We start from the raw sequence: 16060 nt of genomic DNA on the forward strand, positions 1-16060 counted from the left end.
AGGGAGTTCCATCTCTGGCCCATCCTGCTTCCTTCTCTGACCCAGGCCCTGCCTATTGCCCACTACCCACAGGAATGATCCAGGCCCTGGGTGGCTTCTTCACCTACTTTGTGATCCTGGCCGAGAACGGTTTCCTACCATCACGGCTGCTGGGAATCCGCCTAGACTGGGATGACCGGTCCAGGAATGACCTGGAGGACAGCTATGGACAGGAGTGGGTGAGTGGGGCCGTGTGCATGCAGGTACACATGTATGGGGTGGAGGGTGCTGAGCGCCTGGCAGAAGGGGCCAAATGGACTGGGTGCTATGGGTGGAATTAGTGCCCAGGGTTTAAACAACTGCCCTTAAGACATGTCCCACTATGCTCCTGCCCTTTCCTCTGACACTTTCACCTTTTCTCTGCCTGTCCTATCCCCAGACCTATGAGCAGCGGAAGGTGGTGGAGTTCACGTGCCACACGGCCTTCTTTGCCAGCATCGTGGTCGTACAGTGGGCTGACCTCATCATCTGCAAGACCCGCCGCAACTCAGTCTTCCAGCAGGGCATGAAGTGAGCACTCCAGCCCCACTGGACACCCATCCACCCAGGCAGAGGGTGCTCTGGGTACACTCACTAATCCGTACAGCCTAGGTTTTCAACCCTGGGTCACCTCAACCTGTGGGCCCGGATCTGCCTGCACGGGGCATCGGGGAGGGAAGGGCGTCAGATTTTAATCACCCAGCTGTATATCCATCTATATGCATGTGTGCGGGGGGCAAAGTATTGGTGGTTCAGCGGCAGAATTCTTGCCTCCCATACAGGAGATCTGGTTCGATTCCCGGCCGATGCAGCTTATGCACAGCCACCACCTATCTGTCAATGGCGAATTGCCTGTTGCTGTGATGTTAAAAGGTTTCAGTGGAGCTTCCAGACTAAGGTGGACTAGGAAGAAAGGCGGTCTACTTCTGAAAATTAGCCAGTGAAAATCCTATGGGTCACAGTGGTCTGATTTGCAACCGATCATGGGGATGGTGCAGAAGGAGGTAATGTTTCGTTCTGTTGTGCATGGTATCACCATGAGCTGGCGGCCGACACAACAGCGGCTAACAAACAACAACAACATAACCGTAGCTGAGTTTGAAATGGACTAGAGAAGAGGAAGGAGTGTGTGACTGGTTCCGATGTTTCAATTTAGCTCCTAAAGTGTTCTCTGTAATGGTCCCTTCCACCTTCCTTCCTTTTCATCTTCTCTCCATCCCTTTTTTCTTCCTTCCTTCCTATCCCCATCTCTTATTCTAGTGCCACCCACCCCTACCCATTGCCCAGCCCTAAATCCGAGGTCTCCTGTGCTCCCGTATACCCAGCACAGCTTTAGCACACAGCATTTGCCCTGTGGTGGTGTGGATATCTGTCTGGGGAGCTGTGAACTGCTCAGGGTCAGGTTACTATGTGCCGGGCATTGCACTAAGTGTTTTACATTGTTTAAACTTGCAGTAGCTCTATGACGTAGGTATTATTTTCACTTAATGGATAAGAGGACCCAAAAGGCTAAATGACATGCCTAAGTTCACCCAGTTGTAAAGGCCTGTCTACAAAGCTCAGAGTCTTGGTGGCTCATCTGTCACAGAGCCTGACTCCTGTCAGGTGCTGGGTACCTACTTCATGCCTGTAGCAGGAAGGGGGATTAAGTGCTGAGGGTATCATTCCTGTTTTCTTTACTTTCTTCTTCTGTAAACCAAAACCCCCAAGTGAATTTTGTCACAATTTCTTAGTCAGGCAAGGAAGAAAAAGATGCCAAAACCCTGGTGAAGTTAATAGCATTCAAGATTCTGGGTAGAGGAAACAATCTGTTAGAATAAAGAAAATTAACATGAAGAAGGTTCCAGAAAGCTAAAAACACAAATGGGGAAAATGCAGTGAGAAGCATATAAAGAGCAGAGAGTCCAAAGAAATTGGGTCCAGGTCTGGGGTCTGGGGCTTACTATACGCCACGTGAGGCACACGGGAAGCTGGGAACATACCAAATTGACTAAATCCAGCCATCTGAAATACAAATGAAAAGAAACAGAATGGAAGTCAGCCTGGGTACAGAGAAGGAGCACAAATATCAACATGTCACCTGGTCAGAGGCCACCTCGGAGTACCTGAGGTCACCCCTTCAGGGTCTTACAGGTGCTATTTCCATCATTTCAAAAAGTTGTATGGAAATGAAGCCTTTACCTATGAGAAGGCTCCAAGGCTTACTAAAATGTCACAATTCCTAGGCAAATGAAAAGATATCATGAAGTATGACGATTGGTCGCTAATCCACAATTCTGTTTGGAAGCATGTCTGTTTCTAATTAACTTTAAATGGGGAGATATATTCATTGCTTATTTTAAAATGTGGCCTTCATAGAAGTAAAATAACAGGGGTCCTTAGTGAGTGAAAAGTTTGGGAACAGCTGACTTAAGTCATAAAGAGATATAGTACATACAAAGACAAAAGGTCAAGTAGTAATGGGACTAGCACTTCCCGTGGTCAAGTGCTTTCCACATTGTATCTCCTGTAATTATCCCTGCAGCCCATATAATTACAGAGAAGGAATGTGAGGCTCAGAAAGGTTAAGATACATCGCTTAAAACCAAAAGCTAGCAAGGCCCCACCTGACTCCAGAAATTGCCCTCATAACCATATTCTATCCTGCTTTTCAATTCTGATACGTTCTTGCTCTTAGTTGCTGTCGATTTGATTATAACTCATGGCGACCCCAGATGTGGAGAGAACTGCGCTCCATAGGGTTTTTGAGGCTTTGACCTTTTGGAAGCAGATTGCCAGGCCTGTCTTCCAAGGCACCTCTGGGTGGGTTCAACCACCAATCTTTCAGCTGGTAGTGGAGTGCTTAGCGGTTTGCACCACCCAGAGTTCCAATTCATATATTCAGCGTTATTATGCAGGGAGCTTCCCCTGTGCGCTCCTCTTTATTGAATACATACAACGAACAGCTACGGTGGCTATAGGAGACACTGAAAAAGTAGAAAACAGACATGGGCCCTGCACTGAAGGCACTTTCATGCATCTTGTCAGATGACACTTTCACAGACCACGTGCCTGGAGCAATAGCAAGATTATAAACTGCACGAGGGCAGGCCCTGTGTCCCCAGACAGGAGAATCTCGAGCACAGTGCACATCACTCAACACATAAGAAACGTTTATTTAATGAACGCATACATGCACTATAGACAACAATTGGGGGGTTAAATTGGTAAACAGAAAAAGAAAATATGTCTTAGGTTGCATACGCATGGGAAGAGGACATTTGAAGAGGACACAGGAAGATGTCGTTGATAGTCCTTCCCTGACTTTTCTTCTGTCTTTCCCTTTGACCACCAGGGATCTCCCTGGATCACTCCCTTCTCAGCCACCTCAAATGCTAAAACCAGAGGCCATCAAGTCAATTCTGACTCATGGCGATCCCATGCGTGTCAGAGTAGAACTGTGCTCCATAGGGTTTTCAGTGGCTGGTTTTTCAGAAGTAGATCATCAGGCCTTTCTCCCGAAGTGCCCCTGGGTGGACCGGAAGTACTTAACTGTTTGCACCACCCAAAGGCTCCCTTAAATGCCACTCCTTCCTTCCTTTGTCTCTCCAGGAACAAGATTCTGGTATTTGGGCTCCTGGAGGAGACAGCGCTGGCTGCTTTTCTGTCTTACTGCCCAGGCATGGGTGTAGCCCTCCGCATGTACCCGCTCAAGTGAGTCTCTCTAGAAAGGGGCCCGAGCAAGTGGCATAAGCAAAGAGAATGTGAGCCCCTTTGTAGGATCCAAGATCTGGTCTATTCGTTTGGATCCTACTCTATGTGCCACCATGCCAACCTCTGATGACACTCTTCCTTCCCTGTTTCTTTCAGGGTCACTTGGTGGTTCTGTGCCTTCCCTTACAGTCTCCTCATCTTCCTCTATGACGAGGTCCGGAAGCTCATCTTACGGCGATATCCTGGTGGTAAGCACCTCGGCTCCCACCCCAACCCCAGCAAAGTTCAACCACCTCTGCTAGCTACCCCCTCCAGAGCTCCAAACCCAAACACAACTCCCACTACGATCCCGGCTCCTGTTCCTTGTTGCTCTAAGATCCTGGGCTCCCAGGTCTTAAGGACCCTGAGTCTTTGAGCCTGTCCGTCCTGTCCTCTTCCTCTCGGACTCCAAACCCCCCAGCTCACAGTGGACCTCCAAGGCCCTCCACCTTCCACGTTGGAATCACAGAACATCAGTTAGAAGGGCCTTTTGAGGCCATCTAGTCCAACCCCCACATCTGCAGATAAAGAAGACTCAGGGGTAAAGTTCTTTGCACAGGGCCATAAAACAAGCGAGTAGCAGAACTAGGACCAGAACCCAAGCCTCCTGGTTACCAGTCATCAACCAATGAGTTTTTTTTTTTTTAAGCTTTTTTCTTTCTTTTTTTTTTTAATCACTCACCAGAGGTTGAAAATAGATGGCCTAGAAACCAAATACAACCCATGGATATTATTTGTTTGACCTGCACGATATTTTGGGGTTGGGGGGAGTCATCAATTGGCCCAGCACCTAAAGCTTGGGAGCTATCACATAAAATTTTAATTTCTGACTACTTTTGAAAAATCAGAAAAGCCGTCAGCCTCATGTCCACATTTCTGCACAGCAACAATGGACAGAAGTAGACCAGCAGCTGCCCCTTTAGACATGTTACCTGAATAGCCACTGTGGTATTGACATTTTTGCCCCTTGACCTACTCTATGCCCACCTTCCACTGTGCTAAATACAAGATCTCCCCTAAATGCAGGCCTGCCCTTCTTTCCTTTGCTCTACGGCCCCAGCCCCCTGGATCTTGTTCTTCCTCCCTTTTCGCCTTCCTAAAGCTACTTCCCTCAGCCCCCTTCACAAGGCTTCTTATTCCACCTGGCCCCCACTACCACCAGGACCTTTATCTCTTGCCTCCTTTTAAGCTCATGCTGCAACCCCCCACCCCCGATCTTTCCAACAGGCTGGGTGGAGAAGGAGACATACTACTGAGGCCCTTGAAAGAAGAACCAGGCACAGGAAAGATGGGGTGCCCTGGAGGTGTTGTAGGGATGGTGATGAAGAGGAATGGGAAAAACTGAACAGTATTTATGGGGAAGATTCAGGGAGAGAGAATGAGGGAACCCAGCAGGCTAAGTTGGGGGGAGCAGGTAAATAAATTTGGGGTGATTGCCCAATTGACCTAATTGTGAACAACCAGATCAGACCCTACATGTTAGGATCCCTCCCTAGATCCTGTCCCACCCACCCCACTACATCGTGGAATTGAGGGCGACTTCAGCCCTTCCCATTCCCTATCCCTTTACCCCTACCTCCTACTAGAACAGATTGGTATCCAAAGGCAGAGACCTGTCTAAACCCCAACCAAAAAACCAAACCCATTGCCATAGATCCAACTCATATCAACGTTATAGGACAGAGTAGAACTGCCCCACAGGGTTTCCAAGGAGTGGCTGGTGGATTTGAACTGCTGACCTTTTGGTTAGCAGCTGGGCTCTTAACCACTGTGCCACCAGGAGAAGGGAAACCCTCTCGGATCACTAAATGTCCCTTTATCTCTCCAGCCACACTCCACTTCCCACTTCCACCCCTCATTCTCTTTCTGTTCAACCCGGTCGCCTTCGTTGCTTCCCCCTCAGACCTTGAAATCACAAAGAGTTCCTCCTGGTGAATGCCTGAGGCTGGAAAGGGAAGCTCCTTGGATAGGCCAGGGTGTGTCTCCCAGTCAAGGCTAGTTAGAAACCTTGAAAGGAGAGCTGGGTAGCCACGTGGGAGGTCAGGGCACAGCTGAAGGAGGGAAACAATGAAGGAAGAGAGACAGAAGAGGAGAGAGATCGCGCCAATGACAAGACATCTGACATATCCTGAGCCTCCAGGTAGACACTGTGGACTCCAGCTCCGTGTCCTGCCCTTTTAGCATACTCTGCCAGCAGACCAAATTCAATCTAGCAGAGTAGGAGCAGAGGCAGGGCCAGAAGGCAACCTGGGGACCTTCACTGAGATTCCACACCCTTGTTGCCCTTGGTTAGCGGTTTGCTTGGTCTACAAGGCCGATGTCACAGAAGCTCCTGCTGTCTCAATCACATGTGCTTGGTATCACCACCCATCCCCCCTTTAGAATGCTAAGTCCTTGAAGTGACGTGTTTTTCCAAAAGGGATAGCTGCCAGTTCATTATCAGCACCTCCCAGACTCTTCCCCTTCGTGCCCATCCTTATGAACCTACATCCTTCCCAGGCACTGCCAAACCAGCCCTGGAAAAGGAGTTCCCTAGCTATTGGCCAGAATTGGGGTGGAAAACCTTAGGGAATCTTCCGGCATTCTAGGGACATGCAGAATCAGCCTAAATCATAAATGTGGTGAGAATCTTTGGGCAACAAGAGGGAAAACATTGTTAGGAGACTTGCCCTTGACCTCTCAGATGGCAGGGCTGTTTCTCCCAAGCTAATGCCCTTCACTCTGATGATCACTGTGCCCAGTTTCCCTGAAAAGGGGAGATACTTTTCCTTCACTTGCCCCTCTCCAGCTAATGCTTTTGCTTTACACACAGTTGTGCCCATTCTCTAGGCCTGGCTTAGAAGACACTGAAAATGTCCTGTAGAGAGAGTCCCAGAGATGGGCCAAGCAAGTGAGAGAGAGACCTAAGGAAAATGGAAGACCTAAGGCAGAAAGGAAGGAAGGACAAAAGACAAACACAAGGTCAGGCCCATAGATAGCCCCATAAGAGCTGTTATTTCATTGCACTGGAATTTTACTTTATCAGAAGTACCTTGAAATAAGTGGGTCATTGCCTTGGGTTTGGAAATCTTAATGGGAGACCATACTAATTTGGACCTGATTAATTTGAGGTTATTAACTGGACAAAGTTTATCTTTCTTTGCACAATCAATAAAAATGGCATTTGTTCAGTAAATTAAGAGCATAAACCATATTGCTAGCGGTGGCATATATAGTCTACCTAAAAGAAATGCTTTTCAAGCACTTTAGGAATACCCATTTACAAGTAGAAAATGCATGAGCTAATTATCATTGATCTTTATGTATTTGGTAAAGAAGCATCTACAGGACTTTTACTTGGTGACCTTTTGTAAGACATTAGTTTGAGGCACTACATATGTACTTGAAAATAATAAAGTTACATTTCTTTATGAAAAAAGAAATCCTTCCCATAATTCAGACTTCTGTAATTCATCCTTGCCTCCCTCCCCAATCGTGGTGTGTTTTAAAATGTGTACTGGGACATGACTTGGCTTGTAGAAGACAGAATTTGAAGAAATACGGAGAGGGCAGGTCTGAGGGATAGAAGGGGAAGTAATCGGGAAGCAGATGATGTTGGTGGAGAAAGCTGGAGGGGAAGAAGCCAGGTGGCAAAATGACCTAGACAATGTACTAGGGAGCTTTTTCCTCACGGCTGATCCCATCCCAACAGTCACAAAGGTTTATGAGGGAAAAGGAAGTGCCTGTGAGTCTATTTGGGCCCGAGTCCTCAGGGCTACTTCTAGCTTTTCTGACCCAAATCAGACCACGGTCAAGTTGAGGGGTTGGAGGAAGGAGATGGTGGGATATAAGGATATGGTGATCAACAGTAATTAATAGTCTACACTGAGTGAAGAGCTGTATTCTGGGTGCTGTCTTTAAGGGATGAGAGAAAAAGTAGGTGTGATCCTTGAATTTCACCTCAGTCATGGGAGTCCCTGGGTGATACAATATTAAGTGCTCAACTGTTAGCTGAAAGGTTGGCAGTTCAAACCTACCCTGAGACACCTCAGAATGCAGGCCTGGCAATCTGCTTCCTTGAAAACCCTGTGGAACAGTTCTACTGTGCACTCATGGGGTTACCATTAGTCGGAATCAACTCAACGACAACTAACAACAATATCAACAATATAGACTGAAACCTTCCCAGACAGTGTGTGAAGAGCAATGGGGAGAGGGAAGCTTGTTGGAGATGGAGGAATGATTGGGCAGTGTGCACTCCTCCAGGGCCTCTGGGAATGGGAGAGAGGAAGACACCAACTCTTCGCCCTGTGTGAGGATCTTGGAAAGCCAGTCAGCCCTTTGTTACAACTCTAACAGTGATGGTGGTGGAGGAGCGGTGGTCGTAGGAACGTTAACTGCAGCAGCATCAGTCCCTGAGTGCTCACTTTGTGCCATAGCTATGTTAAGTCTATTGCGTTGTTGTTGCTGTGCACTGTCAAGTCCATTCTGACTCATAGCGACGCTATATCACAGAGTAGAACAGACTTATAGGGTTTCCAAGGCTGTAATCTTTATGGGAAGAGATCGCCAGGTCTTTTCTCCCAAGGAGCCACTGGGTGAATTCGAACTCCCAACTTTTCAGTTAGCAGATGAATGCTTAACCATTGCACTAGCAGGGCTCCTGTTGCATAATCTCATTTAATCCCTCCTGAGGACCTTTTGTTCTTGATGGTCCCTCTGCCAGGAACACTTTTCTCTTAGTACTTCACCTGCCTGGCTTCGTCACTTCATTCAAATCTCTCCCTAAATGTTACCTGCTCAGAAAGGCATTCACGGACCACCCCAAATAAAATAACATCTTGACACCTCTGTCTCCTATTTTCTTTGTTTTTATTGATAAGTACTATTACCTGAAATTTTGTGTGTGTGTGGCATACACATGGAGCCCCTGGGTGGTGCAAACAGAGTGCACCCAGCTGCTGACCAAAAGGTTGGCTGCTCGAGCCCACCCAGAGAAGTACCAGAAGGAAATCCTGGCGATCTACTTCTGAAAAATCAGCCATTGAAAACTCTACGGAGCACAGTTCTACTCTGACACACGTGGGGTTGCCATGAGTCAGAGTCAAGTCAACAGCAAGTCACAGTAGTGGTTAGCATATACTTATTTAAAAACATTTTTTTGTTTGTTCGTTGGCCGTCTCCTACTCTGGAATAAGTTTCATGAAGACAGGAATTTTCTTTCTTTTGTTCACCACTATTATCCTCAGCACCTAAAACAATGCCTGAGACACATTAGGCGATCAATAAATATTTCTTGAATGAAAGAATCCTCACAACAGATGGGAAACCGAGGCTCCTAATGGTTCAGTTATGTGTTCAGTGTTTCAAAGGTAGTAAACATCAGAATCAGGATTCAAACTGAGATCAGTTTGGCTCCAGGCCAGTCCCCTTAACCACCATGCTGTCTTAGCCTGTTACTGCAGGAGAGAAAACTCTGTGTGTTAGAGGGGAGCCCAGCCAGTCCAGTGTTTAGTGAACCGGAGAGGCTGCCAAGGGAGCCAGAAATGTGCAGACAATGGACATTTCAGCAGATGAGGCTGGGCAGGCCTAAGAGACTAGAACCAGGGAAAGGGAGAGCTCATGATCTTAGAGATGCCAGTAGGACTAATGGACCACAACCACCACAGACTTCTCCAGACTGAGCCCAGAACTAGATGGTGCCCAGCTAGCACCACCAACTGCTCTGACAGGGATCACCACAGAGCGTCCCGGACAGAGCTGGAGAAAAATGTAGAACAAAATTCTAACTCACAAAAAAAGACCAGACTTACTGGTCTGACAGAGACTAGAAAAATTCCAAGAGTGTGGCCCCCTGAAGTCACTGCTGAGGTTCACCCTTCAGTCAAAGATTAGACAGACCTATAAAAGAAACAATAATACACCTACTTCAACCATGTGTACGAGACTAAGTGGGCACGCCAGCTCAGGGGCAAGGACGAAAAGGCAGGAGAGGACAGGAAAGCTGGTAATGGGGAAGCCAAGGTCAAGAAAGGAGAGTGTTGACACGTCGCAAGGTTAGCAACCGATGTCAAAAAACAAACGTGTATTAATCATTTAATGAGAAACTAATTTGCTCTGTAAACCTTCAACTAAAGCACAAAGAGTAAAGAAATAAAGTTTTTTAAAGGATACAAATAGGAGGTTAAGAAAAAAGGTGGGAAGAGATTCAATAACCTGCAGGAGGATCTCAGCAAAAAAGTGAGAGAATCTTACAACTGGATGAATGTTAGAAGTTAAGGCCAACCTCTGACCCACGCGGAAATGCCCTCCGTGGTATTTCCTTTTCAGCTACAGAATAGGAAATTTGGTAACCCATCAGAGACAGATGACAAGCGACAGATCCATAACACTAAGAAGGTGGCAAAAAAATAGAAAGAATGATTAGATCAATATCAAAGGAAGACATTTAAAACAAAAGGAGTCCTTCAAAAATGTGAGTTTGGTGGAGAATTTTTCCCAAAATCTTCGAGGAACATCCATCTGTTATTTAAACTGTACTGGCATGTAGGAAACAATTGTGTGTGCTGCCCAGCCTATTTCATGAGACACATGAGTATTGGTAAAATGTAATAAAGAACATAAACAATAATAGAATGCAAGGATAGTATATCACAAGGAAAACTAACATTAAGCAGAAAAGTGATTAAATAATATAATCATTTCAAAGATACTGAGAAGGCAATCAGAAAACTTCAAAATCCATTCCTGATTAAAATATAAGAAAATGTAATTGTGTTCACAGAACAGAGGAAGGGAGATAGTTAGCCTAGAAAATGAATAATAGCAACTATAACAAAAACAATAGCAGCAACAATTTAAATCCTGGGTAGGGAGTTTGTATTTAAAAGGTCTAAATAAAAAGGCAAACCGGAAGAAAAGAAAAAAAAAAATTTTTTTTTATGGAAAAAGGACATGTGACTAAATACCTAAAAAATCCAAGGAATTCAACCAAAAAGCAATAAAAGAAAAAAAAAGTAATAGAAACAACAGTAAAAATTCCAAGAGGCAGGGCAAAGAGTTCAAAGTTGCAGGATATGCAATATCAATTTTTTAAAATCAAGCTTATCCCTAAACATTAGTGAAATACCCATTACCCATTGCCATGGAGTCAATTCCGACTCATAGCGACCCTACAGGACAGAGTAGAACTGCCCCACGGGGTTTCCAAGGAGCACCTGGTGGATTTGAACTGCCGACCTTTTGGTTAGCAGCTGTAGCACTTAACCAGTGCACCACCAGGGTTTCCCAAATATTAGTAAAATAGAAAGTACAATACAAAGAGTTCCTCTTTACAATAGAAATAAAACAAATTATATTTGAGATTTAGTGTGTGACATTTTCTTTAAAGAAAATGTAAAAGTACAGTGATAGAAATAAAGAAAAAACTTGAATATGTGGAGAGCTAAGCACGACTCCAGTTCTGGAAGACAAAATGTAGTAAAGATAAAAATAAGTTACTATGAAGATTCAATTCAATATCAATTAAAATCCTCACTACATATAGTTTCCTCTAAAACATGACATGTTGGTTGTGACATTCAGCTGCAAGACTGCTCAGGCAAGAATATCAGCATTTCTTGTAAATAACTGTGAAGCAAATGGGAGAGTAGCTGTAATGCTGGCATATTAACCCCAATAGATTTTTTTTACATTTTATCAGACGACCATATATTTTAGGTTCTTCCAAATATATAATACATAGCAGATAGCATCAATAATTCCAAATACCTACTTTTAACTCTGAAAGATTCTAAAACACTTCCGGCCAAAGTGATAATTATCAAAACCTTATAACATTGAGACAAAACCTGAAAATTCCTGATTCGTTCAACAGGTATTCAAGAACTGCCTGTGGACCACCTGCTCTGGGCCAGGCAATATTCTAAGGGCTGGGTATACATCAATGAACAAGATAGCAAGGTCCCTACCCTCGGGGAGGAAGAGACAATTGCCAAGTCAACAGATCAATGGGCAGGGTCATCTCAGAGGATGCTAAGTGCTGTGAAGCCAAGTGATGTCATAGAGAGAGAGGCCGCTTTGGATTTGGCAATCAGAGAGGGTCTCTCTCTGAAAATGTGGACTTTTGAGCTAAGACCTGTGCAACAGAATGGGGTTTCCAAAATTAAATTGGGTTTCCAAAATTAAATTCAACTGAACTTAACTCACCAAAGTTGCTTTTGAGGCTGGGCTAAGTGACCCACGGATGATGCAGCGCTGAGCCTGGCAGTTTTTGCCTTAACTCTAACCTTAATTGCAAGGATTTTATGGCCTATGCTGAACACAGAGACTGGGAGAAAATATTAGTAATGCATGACAAGGGGCTCCTACAAATCAATAAGAACAAGAAAATAGAAAATTGGGCAAATGGTAAAAACAGACAATTCTTTAAAAAAAGAAATCCAGAGATGAAATACACATAAGAAAAATGCTCACTTCAATAATAAAAAAATGAGAATTAAAACTATAAAATACTAAATTTCACCTATCATAATGATGAAATAGAATCTTCTACAGTTTTAAATGAGAGTACCCTATGATTCAGCAACAGGGATGAATTCTACAGAAATAGAAGCATAGGGGCCTAAAGATGCCTATGTGCAAGGGTGTCACTGCAACAGTGTTTGTTGTTGTTGTTGTTGTTTATTGTACTTTAGATGAAGGTTTACAGAACAAACTAGCTTCTCATTAAACAGTTAGTTCACATATTGTTTTTTGACATTGGTTAACGACCCCACAACTTGTCAACAGTCTCCCTTCTTGACCTTGGGTTCTCAATCACCAGCATTCCTGTTCCCTCTTGCCTTCTAGTCCTTGCGCCTGGGCTGATGTGCCCCTTTAGTCTTGTTTTGTTTTATGGGCCTGTCTAATCTTTGGCTGAAGGGTGAACCTCGGGAGTGACTTCATTACTCAGCTAAAAGGGTGTCTAGGGGCCGTACTCTCAGGGTTTCTCCAGCCTCTATCAGGCCAGTAAGTCTGGTCTTTTTTTGTGAGTTAGAATTTTGCTGTACATTTTTCTCCAGCTCTGTATGGGACCCTCTGTTGTGATCCCTGTCAGAGTAGTCAGTGGTGGTAGCCAGGTACCATCTAGTTGTACTGGACTCAGTCTAGCAGAGGCCGTGGGGGTTGTGGTCCGTCAGTCCTTTGGACCAATCTTTCCCTTGTATCTTCAGTTTTCTTACAGCAGTATTTTTCATGGTTAAAAAATAAATTGAAAATACCCTAAAAATCCATCCATAGTGGGACTGGCTGAGTGGACCATGGTCAATACATTAAAACAATGAGCTCTATATACATGACATATTGACAAATGAAAGAAGAGGTTTGGATGGTTCTATTACAAAATTTAAAGATTTCCTTCCGGGGATCTGTTTGTATAAACACAGAAAAAAGACTGAAAGGACACACTGCAACACTGTTAATAGCAGCAGCTTCAGCAATGGGCAGGCTAATGTTGGAAGAAGAGAGAGTGAGACTTTTACTTCTTTATACACTTTTAATGGAGAATAAAAATTCAATCTATTAAAGAAATGTTGTTATTGTGTGCTGTCGAGCGAATTCCGACTCATAGTGCCCCCATTTGACACAGTAGAACTGCTCTATGGGCTTTTCCTAGGCTGTAATCTTTACGGGAGCAGATCACCAGATGTTTTCTCTCGGAGCAGCTGGTGGGTTCGAACCGCCGACATTTTGGTTAGCAGCTGAGCACTTAGCCACTGCGCCACCAGGGTCCTTAAAGAAATAGACTATCATTTACCCTAGCTGAGAAGGGAAAATATTTCTGAGTACGGAAGGAGAATTTCAGCAGTACCAAGATGGACATTTGTAGATATATTCCTATTTTTTTGAAAAGCCAGAACAACAAAATACAATTAAATAAATATTAAAACAACAGAATGGAGAAATAAATGTATGTGACAAGTATTATTTAAAAATTTTGTAAATGATGGAAACATATAACTGCTCTTTAGAAGGAGGTGGAGTATAAATCACACACAAAACATCCGAAGTTCTTACAACTTACAAAGATGTCAGCGAAGGTGAAAGGAAGAGATAAATGAATCATTTTAAAATGAGGACATGCAGTGTTATCACATGGAAAAGCATAATTTTACTCTCATGAGTAGACTGCACATTAAGCCAACTTTAAGATGGCATTATTCACAAACGAAAATACAAAAAAAAAAAAAAAATCAATGAATCCATTGCTATCAAGTCAGATCCGACTCACAGCAACTCTATATGACAGAGTAGAACTGCCCCGTAGGGTTTCCAAGGCTGTAATCTTTATGGGAGCAGGCTGGCACATCTTTCTCCTGTGGAGTGCCTGGTAGGTTCGAACCAACCACGGGCCTTTCAGTTAGCAGCCAAGCACTTAACGAGTGTGCTACCAGGGCTCCTTATAAACAAAACTAATTACACTTAATTCAAGCTATTTATTGAGCACACACCATGTGTGTCAGACATGGAAATTTGCATAGAGCTTTTCATTTTAATCCTCACTCTCTTCACCTTTCGAGATGGTATTCCCCTTTACAGACAGGCAGACAGGCACAGAGAAGCAGTGAAACTTGCTCAAAGTTACATAGCTGGTAAGTAGATGAGTCAGAATTCAAACCCAGGACTGATCCCAAAACCCAAGATCAGACTCTTCTGCTATGTGATCTCCAAATTTAAAAGACAGAGCTCAATGTTGGTGGAGAAGTGTGCCCCACTAAAAGCTTGCTCACACAGAGAATACCTACTTTATTTTGTGAGTCAGCTATCTGGGATACCTCTAAGCCTCAGAAACGGCAGAACTAAGTTAGGACTTGGTTCTAGTTTTGGTCTCAGGCTCAAATTCCCTGTAGCAGGATCTGCTCCAGTCGTATTCAAACCTAAAGATTGAGACTTCAGGGTTTCCTGTTAGAATTGCCATGAGGCCTTTGTGATGACTGACAGACCTGGGCCAGTTGCCATGGCACCCACAGGGCCTGGGGTGGGGTGGGGGCTCCCAACGTGTCCTGAAGCCAACTCTGGCCTCCTCACTCCCACATTTCCCACCTGCTGAGAACCCTGTGGCATCTTAGACACCTAGTTAGCATCCACCTCTTCGCTGCCTCGAATCTGTTTACCCTTTTACCTTCTCTTCCACTCTCTCATCACCTGACCTTCTTCTCATCTCTAAATGCCCTCATTCCTGACACCTCCTCGCACCTTCTACTGCTTCATCACACTTCTCTCTCCCCACTTTTTCTCTCCCTTGTCTCTCACCTCTGGCCTTTAGATTCCTCTCTGTGTTTTCTCCTTCAGTCCTCTCCTCCCTCACCTCCTTTTCCCTTTTACATTTCTACGACTTGACTCCTCCATTCCTTCCACTTTGCTTTCTGCCCCTTCTTTCTCTCCCCACCACTTTATTATTCTAGCTGTCTCATTCCCCTCATCTCCTTACTCTTTCACTCCATCATTTCTCTCACTTGCCACCCACTTTTCACCCTTCACCTCCTCGTTCCTCTCGTCTCCCGCACTCTCTTTGCTTTCTGTCCACCACTTGAGCTGGTTCAACTATACCCAGAGAAAATGATGGGGTCTGGGAACAAAAAACAAAGGCCAGGGATTTCTCGTCAGCAGAATACAAGCCCAAGGCCTATTAAGGGATCTAATACTGTTAAGAAAACAAAGACAAAGAGGAAAAGCACCAAAGATATGGAGGAGCTGAAGAAAGAAGTGGCCATGGTGAGAACAGCCAAAATAGTGCTAATAGATTGCCCTCTACAAACTCTCCCCCTCAACCCTTTTAATCTTACCTTGAGAATTAATTGCACAGGCCAGAGCCATCCTTCTTCCTCAGTATGTTTCTCCCCCTCCTCCTGGGAATGACCTGGGCTCCACTCCTCTCCCTTAATGACTCTGTCCCCTCAGGATGATCACAAATTAACCTTGAAACAGCTGAGTGCGAAGTATTCAGTGGATCTGACAAAGGTGAGTGAAGGAACTCCCTGAGGGAGGCAGAGGGTCCCCTACTCTGACGCTGAGGATATCAGGGCAAAAACGGAGCTCAAAATCAAGTCCCTTCACTTTGAGTGCCATGTTCTTGCCTCTTAACCTCCCCCACGACCAAGTTCCATAGGACATAAGCCTGGAAAAAGATGATAATGATAACCACCCCCAAAGAGTTCAGTACTAGATAAGAGAATAAGAATGGTTTAGCGAAGTGATTCTCAAACTTTTTATACTCAGGACCCCTTTACATTCTCATAAATTAACAAAGACCCCCAAGAACTTTTGCTTATGTGGGTTACATCTACCTATA

The 16060-nt window shown here is 44.6% G+C and overlaps 1 protein-coding gene across 5 annotated transcripts in view; it reads left to right on the forward strand.

The window, feature by feature from the left end:
- LOC126073839 (sodium/potassium-transporting ATPase subunit alpha-2) overlaps positions 1-16060 on the forward strand; it is an 84823-nt gene that overhangs the window by 20360 nt on the left and 48403 nt on the right. Inside the window, exons 18-22 of one of the 5 annotated variants that reach the window (XM_049880959.1) lie at positions 73-218; positions 419-549; positions 3610-3711; positions 3868-3959; positions 4978-8578. The exons of 2 other annotated variants lie outside the window; for them this stretch is intronic. In XM_049880959.1, the coding sequence (XP_049736916.1) occupies positions 73-218; positions 419-549; positions 3610-3711; positions 3868-3959; positions 4978-5006 (500 nt within the window). In that variant the 3' untranslated portion in view covers positions 5007-8578. 2 more of the 5 variants (XM_049880956.1, XM_049880960.1) reach the window with 2 other exon arrangements.

Source organism: Elephas maximus, chromosome 3 (assembly GCF_024166365.1).
Source record: "Elephas maximus indicus isolate mEleMax1 chromosome 3, mEleMax1 primary haplotype, whole genome shotgun sequence".
Taxonomy (NCBI): Eukaryota; Metazoa; Chordata; class Mammalia; order Proboscidea; family Elephantidae; genus Elephas; species Elephas maximus.